The sequence below is a fragment of the Cyprinus carpio genome, chromosome A5, assembly GCF_018340385.1.
Source record: "Cyprinus carpio isolate SPL01 chromosome A5, ASM1834038v1, whole genome shotgun sequence".
Classification (NCBI taxonomy): domain Eukaryota; kingdom Metazoa; phylum Chordata; class Actinopteri; order Cypriniformes; family Cyprinidae; genus Cyprinus; species Cyprinus carpio.
In genome coordinates this window covers 38,235,478-38,247,480 of record NC_056576.1, presented here as the reverse complement: position 1 = coordinate 38,247,480, position 12,003 = coordinate 38,235,478, and the positions used below count along the sequence as shown (strand labels likewise).

Here is a 12,003-nt window from a genome sequence, read left to right as displayed (position 1 = left end):
TGGGGAGGAAAAAGTCCTATAAACTGTGGAAGTGGAAAAAGTGTCAGTCTGTGCCAATGTGATACATCTGCACACCTGCATCAAGTCCAGTATAGTAATACACCCTATTAAATTTATGCATTTAGCAGATGCTTTTATCCACAGCGACTTACAGTGCATTCAGGCTATCAATTTTTACCTATCATGTGTTCCCGGGGAATCGAACCCCCAACCTTGCGCTTGGTAACGCAATGCTCTACCCCTTGAGCTACAGGAGCACTATTACCATACATTTTATTTATATATCTTGTTGTATCTTCAGTGACTCTACTCCTAAGCAGCAGGTGGCATCACAAATGGTCAATCATCAATACACATCAGTGTACCATTATTTAATTAACTGCAACAATACTTCAGTGGCAATGTTTATGGACAACCTGAACTCTCAAAATAAATAAATACATAAATAAATAAGGTACAAAAGCTGTCACTGGGATTGTATACTTTTGTACCTATTTACTTTATTTAACCCAAAAGGGTGAATTTGTGCACCTTAAAGGTAGATTTGTACCTAAAGTGTAAATATTAGTACCTAAATTATATATATTATTAGCTTTTTAAAGGGTACTGCCTCAGTGACAGTTTCTGTACTTTTTTCCCCGATAGTGTAATAATATGTTAATAATCTGTTAATAATTGGTAGCTCAATTGGAAAATCATTCATGTAAACACCTCAATCAATCCGAAATACTGGAATTTACTTGGAAAGAAAATACTGGACATGCAAACCACATTAAACCTATAAAACCTTCCATCCCTGTACATAATTTCTACATTAGATGCTTCAAATAAAAGTGTTACAACTGGCCCCCTCTTACACCCATCCCCGTTCTCCTCTACTGTGATCATTGTACTGTGATAATTGTCTGTGCAAAACTAATCTATGCTGGTGGTAGATAATTCTGTGATCTGCACATTTCCCAAAACTATTGGAAACACTCTGCAATGTTGAGCTACAATATCAGTGGGTGGCAAGTTAAACCCTTAATTTCACATGCATGCTGAAGTGGCTAATACAGAAATGCTGACCAGAGACCCAGTATCTGGCCTTAAGTTGGAAAGTGTTAGTATATAACTGCCCAAACCAGAGGTGCCTGGCCGAGGCCAGAAGAACCTCAAGATGGCACAGATGGCATTAACTGGCATTCTAATGCCAGGCGCTAGACGGAAAACAACCAACAGCTGCATCCTTCTCTTTGTTTCTTTTGGCTTCATTCGAGAATTGAAAAAAGAACAGAGAGACACCACAAGATTTGAGCGGGGATTTGATGTGCCTAATGCTGACCAGGCACATTTCGCACTCCAACTTTGAATTACGTTAGTTTTATTCTGTGGTAAAACAGCTCCAAATCGAAGACAAGTTCCAAAGTCAATACGATATTTTCTGGAAGAGGTAGCAAGAGTATCTAAACATTTGCCAGAGCCTGAAAACATAATTGCATTAAAAAATTTTAAATAAATAAATATATATAAAAAAAATATATAAAAATTATACTATTTTATATAATATAGAATCGTTAGCATCTTTACAATAATACAATACAGTGTATTCATTGCATTAGGTACCGTGTAAATGAACAATTTGAAGAGCACATTATTCATTATATTTATTTATTCAAAAGACTCACCTGTCCACGTATCTTCGCATTGAGTCTCTCAGCATGATCCCCTGGGGTGCGTGAACAAATGGTGGCTGTCGCAGGAGCCTATAGTGCAGCAGCTCACATTCTCGACAAAGTGGACAGTCGGGTTTGGACGTGAGCAGAGTAGCATCAATTTCCAAATGTTGCTCCATGGTGAAAAACTGCACGCCGTACACCTTCTCATGCACATCCAGCTTGATGGTCAGCGGTGTATCACAGAACAAATTGCTGGGACCCAGAGACAGGTTGTTTCCACCAACAGTCAATAAGATAATATTGTGGATGGCAGGCAGAATGGTTTCCTCTTGGGAGGAGAAGGTCACCCACACTGTGAGGGAGTCAGGGACCACTGGATATGCAAACTCCAGCTGTAACATGCAGCCTTGCAGAGGGCAGGGAGGAGGCACCATTCCTAGATCCATGCCATTATGTGGACTCCACGTGCGGACGCTGGGCTCACATGCCTGCTCTACATCTGGAGGTCCTAAGAAAGGCAGCAAATGCATTATAGTCAGAATTTCAAAGTTTTCATTTGTGGTATGCTGTCTTCTTTTTGATATTCTTTTACCAGTTCATGACAGGACAACTGTAAATGCATCTGTTTAAAATAGATAAAAAAGCAATTACTGTGATCTAGTAGAAGGAGAACTACAGTAACTTGAGGCTTGCAAAAAAAAAAAAATATATATCATCATTTATATATATATATATATATATATATATATGAACCAGATTTTCTCTACGAAACCCAAGTCAAGCTTTTGCAAACAGAGTACAGGCCTTAAATTTCATAAATAGTATAACTTACTACTAGTGTTAATTTTGTCAGGTTTCAAATGTCCTCCCTGTTTTTTCTTTTTATTCAAGTTTTAGTCTTGGAATTTTAGTCTAGTTTTAGTCAACTAAAAAAACTTATGGTTAAACTAATAACACTAATGAATTTTCTCAAAATTATAATGGCAATTACTGATCATTATTGTTGTTTGATACACTTTCATCTTTTTTTATTGTTATTATTTTTTTAAGATTTTGGTATACAGTTGTGGTAAAAATTTTACATAAACTTTGCAGTATCTGCAAAATGTTAATTATTTTAACAAAATAATCATAAAAAATACATGTATTTATTTATTATTATTATTATTATTATTATTATTATTATTATTATTATTATTATTATTATTATTATTATTAATTTAGTACTGACCTGAATAAGATATTTCACATACAATACATTTACATATAGTCCACAAGAGAAAATAATTTATAAAAAGACCCCTTTCAAAAGTTTAAATATGCTTGATTCTTAAAAATGTTTTTACCTGTTTTTTTTTTGTTTTTTTTTTTTTGTCATTTATGATGAATATCTTATTCAGGTCAGTACTAAATAAAAAAAAATAAAAAATGTATTTTGTATGATCCCTCTCATTTTAGTAAATTAACATTTTGCAGACCACAACTGTGGAAAATTTTTATTATTATTATTTTAATTACATTTTAGTTTTGTCTTTCGCCAGTGAAATATAGTTACAGTTAGCATTTAATGATGTTGTTTTCGTCTTGTCTTTGTCTCATCTATCATGTAAAAAAAGGTTGGCAACAAATATTTTTTGTTAACGAAACACTACTTAGTCAACTTATCCTGTGTTCCCTTTAGTCATGTTTTCATTGAGTAAAAGTGTGGGAATTTAGTCAAGTTATAATATTTTAGTCATGCTGCATAATTGTTAAAGTGATTATGACAATTATTCTGCTTGAAATTATAATTGCGATCACTGCTCATGACTGTTTTCATTTGGAACACTTTGACCTATAGGCACAGAAAACATCTGATAAGTGGGATTTACACGTGTGCCATCTGGCAACCCCAAGCATTAAAACCAATTTGGGTGACTATTTTTTTGTTTGTTTGTTTGTTTTTTGATGAAAATATAAAAAGAGATTTTGGATAAAAATAGTTCCTCTTCAGGAACTCAAGCTGCGTCGAATGCTATGCGGAACGCCCTCTGCGTGACCACACTCTGAATCACATGTGTAATCAGTGAAAGGCAAGACGTCATAGGCGGGTGATGTCATCGACCAGGAAGCTTAAAAGCATGTGCGGCAGTGCCAGCGTCAGCCTTCTGTCATTTCAGCAAGCGCTCTGTGTGTTGTCAGTCTCAATCTGTGTTGTGAGTCTTATTTACCATTGTCTGTCCATAATAAGCTCCACCATGCCCAAGGCAAAAGAGAAATCTAACTATAAAGAGACCGAGTTGCACTATAGATCGTGTGTTCCTCCCTGCCCACGCTACATCATGAGCGGGGATACACACAGTCTATGCGTGGGTTGTTTGGGAGCGAAGAATGCAGAGTAAGCTCTCGAAGGGGCCAACTGCCCTCCTTGTGAGCGTCTCCCACTGCATCTGCTTTGTTCCCGGAAGGTTCTCTTTGAGGAGGGAGCCTTCACCAGCGTTCCTCATGGTGCTGGTCCCGCTTCTGCCGAGGCAGAGCGGCGGCTGCATTCGTAGGGTTCGCAGTTAGATCTGCTGGAGGGAACGGAGACAGGCACGTCCCTATCGCTTTCCTTTAACCCACCAGATCTGCCCGATATCTGGTTTCAGAAGGCTGTTCTGCAGCTACTTCCTCCCGGGGTGAGGGCTCGAGACTTCGCCTGTCTTGCTCCGAGGAGGTTGACGTGGAGAGCGTTGATGAGGTCTCGCCCCCACTATCGCCCCAGTATTAGGAGCTGTTGGAGGTGGTAACTCGTGCGGTAGACAAATTAAAAATCGAGTCAACCCGAGCCAGAGCAAAGCAGTCTTGACGAACGCTTCCTGCGGTCGAGGCCACCACCTCCATGCCGTTTTTCCCCGACCTCCACACCGAGGTATCAAGGTAGTGGGCTAAACCTTTCTCGGCTTACCTCTTCATCCCTGCTTCTGATTATTATGGAAATGTGGCAGGGTTGAGTAAGCACAGTTACAGGGCGATGCCCCTGGTGGAACAGACGCTAGCCAGCTATCTGTCCCCTGGCGCAGCATCGTCCCTGAAGGCTCCGGCACTGCCCTCCAAGCCGCTGCGCACAACAGCGCTGGTGGGCAAGAGGTATGCGGCAGCAGGTCAGCGGCGGTGTTTCAGCGGTTCCTCCCTTGGCGCTCTCTAGCTCCGGAGAGGCCCAGAAACAGAGCTCTAGTTCGGGGACTTCCCAGCCTAAGCCGGATCTGAGGAGCGTACTTCAGGCTAGGAGGTCCTCAGACAAAAAGTCCTGATGCGAGTGGGTTAGATTGGTCGCCCCCTGCTGGTCCTTTGCTTCAGGGCACCGATCTAACTGCCTCGATAACACTAGAGGTCAGTCTCGAGAGACTGATTCCCTTAGTAGATTATTTAGCTGCATGGAAACTATTGCCAAATGTATCTCAATAGGTCCTGCTTTCGGTAAAAAAAGGCTATCACATTCAGTTCAGCTCTCCACCGCCGAGATTCAACAGGGTAATTCCAACTGTGGTCGGACCCAAGCAGGCTCTGGTTATGGAACAGGAAGTGAATACCCTATTAAGGAAGGAGGCCATCGAGGTGGTCCCTCCTCACGAGAGGGAATCCGGGTTTTACAGCCGGTATTTCATAGATCCAAAGAAGGATGGGGGGTTGTGTCCAATCATAAACCAAACCCATCAAAAATGCTAATTAATTCCACTAAACTCAAAAACAATCACCATCAAACATGTTCTTGTTCATATCTCAAATCAGGTCTGAGGACTGGTTTGTCATGATAGATCTCAAAGATGCATACTTCCATGTCTCCATCCTTCCCCAACACAGGAAGTTTCTGAGGTTTGCTTTCAGGGGCAAAGCATACCAATATCGAGTACTTCCGTTCGGCCTTCCACTCTCACTCCGCACGTTTACGAAGTGTGTGGATGCTGCTCTGGCTCCACTGCGAATGCAGGGCATCCCCATGCTAAACTATATCGATGATTGGTTGCTTTTAGCTCAATCAGAGCAGATGGCGGTTCGACATCGACATGTCGTTCTTGCCCATATGGGGGAGCTGGGTTTGAGACTGAACACCAAGAAAAGTGTGCTTTCTCCATTACAGAGGACCACTTATCTAGGCGTGGTTTGGGATTCGACCATGATGCAGACACGTCTGTCCCCTGCTCATATCAATTTGATCCTCACGTCAGTCAAGAGAGTCAGAGAAGGCCAGTCACTCACTGTCAAGCAGTTTCAGAGACTGCTGGGTCTAATGGCAGCTGCGTCCAATGTGATACCTATTGGCCTGCTGTACATGAGACCCCTACAGTGGTGGCTCAAGACCAAGGGATTTTCCCAGAGGGGGAACCCACTTTGAACTTTCAAGGTCATGCAATGATGCCTCCATGCCTTAGACATGTGGAAGAAACCTTGGTTCTTGAATCAGGGCCCAGTGTTGGGAGCTCCTTGTCACTGTGTAATGCATGGAATATCAATTGTCTGGAGATGCTGGCCATGTATTGAGCATTGAAACACTTCCTCCCAGACCTGAGAGGTCACCATGTGTTGGTGCGCACCGACAACACATCAGTGGTCTCTTACATCAACCACCAGGGAGGACTGCGTTCGCGACCCTTGTACAAGCTGGCACACCAGGTCCTTGTGTGGTCCCAGGACAAACTCCTTTCACTCAGAGCAGTATACATTCCTGGATATCTCAAAGTGGGAGCAGACATCCTGTCGAGACAGAGCCCGAGGCCCAGGGAACGGATGCTTCACCCCAAGGTGGTGAAGCAGATATGGAGAATATTTGGCCAGGCTCAGGTGGACCTCTTTGAGACATTGGAGACATCGCAATGTCCCCTCTGGTTCTCTCTAGTTCATCCAGCTCCCCTGGGACTGAATGCTATGGTGCAGACTTGGCCAAGGCTTCATCTGTACACTTTTCCGTCTGTACACTGTTCTGGCGAGAGTACACCAGGACAGGGTTCGGCTGTTATTAGTAGCCCCGTTCTGGCCGGGCCGAGTATGGTTCTCAGATCTGATCTCGCTCCTCGTCGGCTCTCCATGGGAGATCCCAGTCAGGAGAGATCTACTCTCACAGGCACAGGGTACAATAATTCACTCCTGCCCGGAGTTGTGGAAACTGTGGGTGTGGCCCCTGAGGGGGCACAGCTCATAGCATCCAGTCTGTCAGCTGAGGTTGTTGAGACCATCCTCCAATCCAGAGCTCCCTCAATGAGGAAACTGTACGCCATAAGGTGGAAACTTTTCACCTCATGGTGCAGAGGTTGCCAGCTTGACCCAGCCAGCTGCCCAGTTGGTACAGTTCTGGAGTTTATACAAGCCAGGTTCTCTGCAGGGTTGACCCATTTCACCTTAAAAGTTTACATGGTGGCCATTGTGGCCTACCATGTCCCCCTCGGTGGCCAGTCAATGGGCAGACACCCCCTAGTGACACGTTTCCTCCGTGGTGCGAAGGTTCCCTCCACAACCACAACCAATAGTGCCCTTCTGGGAGCCTGACCAGAAAAAGCTTGATTGTATGTGACCAGTTCAAACACTGGACGCATAGATCCACAGAGCTGCCCTGTGGAGAAGGATGGACCAATTGCTCGTGTGCTATGGTCCTCCCAAAAGGGGTCTAGCTGCAACTAAGCAAACCCTCAGTCATCTTACCTCCCCTCGCCAATGGGAGTCAAGGCTCACTCCACACAAGGTATGGTAGCCTCCAAGGCCTTCTTAGCAGGTGTGCCTAAACAAGAAATCTGCAGGATGGTCCATGCCCTCCACCTTTGCGAGGTTCTATGGCCTTGACATGCGAGCCACTCCAGGCTCTTCTTTACTCTTGCCTCAGCTGTGATCTTTGGATACACACTAGGCAGGGACTTCGAAGTCTGGTGGCATGGGCACCTTGTTCCCCATAGCGTTCGACGCAGCGTCTCGTTCCCTTGAGGAACCATGGTAACATGCGTAACCTGAGATGTTTTTATTGTTTGAAACATAATTTTAGTCTCATCTTGTTTTTGTCAATAATATAGTCACTGTTAGTGTTTAATGGTATTGGTGTCATCTTGTTTTCATCTCATCTTAGGTTATATTTTTTGTTAACACAACACAACTTATTGCTTCATTTAAATTCTATAAACATTCATGCAAAATACAAAATGACTACAGTGCACATTTCAGGGAACACTGCATCCACAAAATACCACAAAAAAGAACCCAGTTCTGTGCAGTATCCGAATTGAAGCAGGAACAATAAATTGCAAGGAACAGCAGAAAAGGAGTAATGCATAATGAGAAATGCAGCCACACGCTTGACGCATGTTGTTAAAGTCCATTTTGTCTGACAATTTCTCCTTCATATTCTCTCTCATTTCTGTGGCAAAAAAAAAAAAAGAAATCTGAGCGACCTGAGGATGAGGCCCGCACAAGGCTTTCGATGTCAGCCTGGCAATTACCTCTCATGTGCTGCAGTCCAGCTATATTTGGAGTCAACAGCAACTCATTTGACGGGGAGTGACGTACCCCAACATTCATCAAATGTGGGGAAAAGCCAGGGCACTGCAGACCGTGTGTTCTCCTGCTTTTCCTTTGTACATTTCCAAACTGGCAACAGCAAAAGCCATTTGCTAACCTCATTTCTGGGCAGTGCACAAAATTCCAGTGTTTAATCAACTGAGCACTGAGTTTTTGGCTTTCCAGGCCACATCATCTCAACACGTTTATTATTGTGAATATGTGTGTGGCCAGAATAGAAGTAAACATATGATAAAAATGTCTTCAATACTGCAGGTTTACATTCTCACCTCGCTTACGCTGCATTTGACCAGCCGCATAACTTTTTTTTTTTTCTTTTTTTTTTTTTTTTTTTAAAGATGGGAACATATCTTCTTGCAAACATGTTTAAAAAAAGAGCTTAAACAGCTATAATGAATGTATTCATCAAGTAGTCATTTCATAAGATGAATAACTGTCATCTCTTATCTAAATGACTCCGTGGTGGACTACTAACCCTGTATTAGAGTCAGGGTTCAGCCGCCACAGCAGGGTGGGCAGGTTTTCAAGGTGACCTGACAATTCACCCATGAAATAGTGTCTTGCATTTTCACTTGATTAGCTAATCCCATTTGGTATTAGCTTGTCTAGGAAAATGCTCATTCATGGAAAAAAGGGAAAGTGGAGGGGTTGGTGGTTAGTGTGGCTGAAAACGTCCCGCTTAAGGTAATTGTGGTAAACTGAACTGTGAGCACAAGTCTGCTTCGAGGAGCCTCTGTGTGATGTAGGAACAGGGCTAGTAAAAAAATGTTGAGATCAAGATGGATAAATGATATTGATAAATGATCAAATAGATTTAGATTGAAGAGAGCTGCATCTTCCCTAGAGCCCTTGTGACTGATGGTAACCAGAGTTATTAAACTAAAACAATAAAGATACATTTGTGTTACTTATCAAATAAATTAAATGCTAATTGAAATAAAGTGAAATATTAAAACTTAAGCTTTTTTTCAGCTAGTTTATTTCTTTCTATCTCATTTTCATCTTCATTAACTTGATCCAATAAAATAACTAACTGAAAGTGAAATAAAAATGAATAAAAACTATATAGATATATTAACGGGGAAAAAAATTAATAACAATGACACAATAAAATTACTAAAAGTTTAATTAAAAATCACAATACAAAATAAATAATAAAAATATCAAAAATTAAAAATATTGATAAATAGTATAATAAGAACTCAACTATACTAAAATAACTTAGTGTCTCTCAGCCATTGCTCAAACTAAGCCATTTTTACTCATTGGGTAACCATTCTTTATGAAGATTATTCTTTTCATTTTTGTCCTTGTACACTTCCAGCATAAAAGCTCATTCACATCAAGAATTTTAACTATAAAGATAACTATAATGGTAGCATCCACACCAATGCACCATAATTGTTTCTGTTTATTATAATCATGTGCTGCAATTTTTTTGTCTGCTTTGAGCTCTTTAAAGCGGGATGGATTCTGACTGGCTGTCAATGTTTCAATTATATTATCACTATAGGCATCATTACTGTGATAGAAATGACTCATTTATAATCACTCATTAATTAACATTAGAATGAGGGTAAGAACAAAATTACAGGTGTACAGTATACACCTGTAGTGAATCAGGCAGTAATTTAACGTGATTAATCTTCAAATTGTCCAAAATGATTAATGAATAAGGCCTTTGTTTTTCATACACTGAAAGGAGGTGATTTATGCCCTCAAGCTGCACAACAAAATAAAATAAAAAATAACAAAAATAAAATAAAAATATCAGCATACACTTGGCAGATGGTCTTATACAAAATTACTTGCATTGCATTCAAAGTATACATTTCATCGTTTTATGCATTCCCTTGGAACTGAACCTACAACATTAGTGTTATTAGTCTGAAAGTCTGAAAACTGCAAACATAAATGATATTTGAGAGCTGCTATGACTTTGTGACTGTTCATCACACAAAGCTATCATATCCCGTCAGAAGCCTTGGAGTATACCCTGTATGAAATAGTTGTACGTGTTTTTTTGTTTTTTTTTTGAGCTTGGCAGTATAAATCACCATTTACTATGACTGAATTGGAAACAGAAGCACACACATTCCTTTTGCGTATAAAGGGTTAGAACTTTCACACAATTCCTTGAACACTATTATGTTAGCTTCAAAACTATTTTAACATGCTGTGAGGTTTGAAAACAGATACTCATGAACAGTAGCGTCACATATACTACAGCTTCATATGTTTTCTAACACATTAGGTTTGCTCAGTAGCTCACGCGATACACTTTGCACTTGTGAGTTGAAGCAAGCAGGTACGAATCTTGCGGAACTACTGTTAAAATAGTGCGGCTGCATCAGCAAATGCGTTCTTATATCACTTTTGCTTTCGTTAACACTATCGGGTAGGTTTAACATGGGTTTGGTGTAGGGGGGCATGTTATTTTCCAACACGATAGAGAATTATCCTTTTAGCTACACTTCCAGGACATTTGAACTCCCTGGAATAAAAATGCTGTGATACGTGAGTTTTAGCACCACTCACTGGTAATTTAATTTTGAAACTGCAGAAAAACATGCAACAAGGCACATAATAATTGGTGTTTTAGAAACAATGCCACAAGCAATGAACCTGAGTTGCTACAATCAACACAGCTTACTTCACTGAAAGCCTGTTGTAAACTACTATAGTTAGGTTTAAAGTAAATTAACTCTGGGATGAAATACTGTTTGAGTTCATTTTACTGCAAATACAAACAGCAGGAACTCCACGGCCGGCAGGTGGAGTGGCAATGCCATCAGGAAAACGCGCCAGAAGAGGGCGGACGCTGAAATTCCGTCCCTGGCCGAGAAGCACAAACAAACAGATTGCCAAGCAGCTGTGCTGGGGTCTTCGGGGCACGTCACATAGGACAAATACTGGTGTAAGAGGGGCTCGTTGAGGGGACTGTGATTAACAGGGCATCATTCCAAGAGGGAAAACAGAGAGCCGTTTACGCTCTGGAGCAGCAGCAAGCCCAGGCATGTCTTCGTAACACTGCAACAAGTGCAGAGTGCTACATGTATTAATGTTTATGTGAGAAAGCACGTATATTTATTTTTAAGGGTCCGTGTGTGTGCTGCCTAAATAGAGAGTGCCATATCAAGGAAATGATGAATGGTCTGTCTGCAACTGTAGAACAGTTAGTGAAAATGATGGGTTCTGAAGTAAAGTGCTCTCTGATAATAAGGTTAACAGCAATCTCTGACCCATATCCATCACTGTCTGTGTCTATGTTCATTATCATCAAAGCAGGTCTTTGAAGAGGAAACACTCCTCCGATTGATAATAAGTCTTTCCTTCTGCTAGAGATATGAATCAAAACTGCAAGACACCATCTCACCATAAAGACATGAACGGATCTGCGTCCTGACCGTGGGAAGCGTTTTAATTGTAAGGAAATGCAATGTCTCCCGAGTGGTACCAAACAGTGAGCGTAATGCTTTTGAAACAGCCTTGACCACAAAAACATATACGTCATATATCACTGGGGCAAAAATCCCACAAAAAGCTCTGATTTGCAGAGTAAGAGCATTCCTCCAAGATGTGAGTCGAACTAACTGACACGATGCTATTTTATGCCAGCCACGCTCACAAACAACTAATAAAGCAGCTGTCTGTGAATTCTGGAGCAGCACAGCTGTGTAGACTATTTATAAAGGAAAAAAAAAAATTATCCCACCACCAGTTAACTGTTCACAGTTACACTGAAAACAAGTATAAGACATACTGAAATGCAAAAAAAAAAAAAATAAAATAAAAAAATGAAAATGAAAATTGAAAAATGAAAAAT

At 41.0% G+C, this 12,003-nt stretch overlaps 1 protein-coding gene across 2 annotated transcripts in view; it reads right to left on the bottom strand.

The window, feature by feature from the left end:
• LOC109090002 (pappalysin-1-like) overlaps window positions 1-12,003 on the bottom strand; it is a 122,586-nt gene that overhangs the window by 91,067 nt on the left and 19,516 nt on the right. For both annotated transcript variants that reach the window (XM_042757173.1, XM_042757174.1), the window contains exon 8: window positions 1,668-2,166. In XM_042757173.1, coding sequence (XP_042613107.1) covers window positions 1,668-2,166 — 499 coding nt within the window. The remainder of the gene's footprint in view (window positions 1-1,667; window positions 2,167-12,003) is intronic.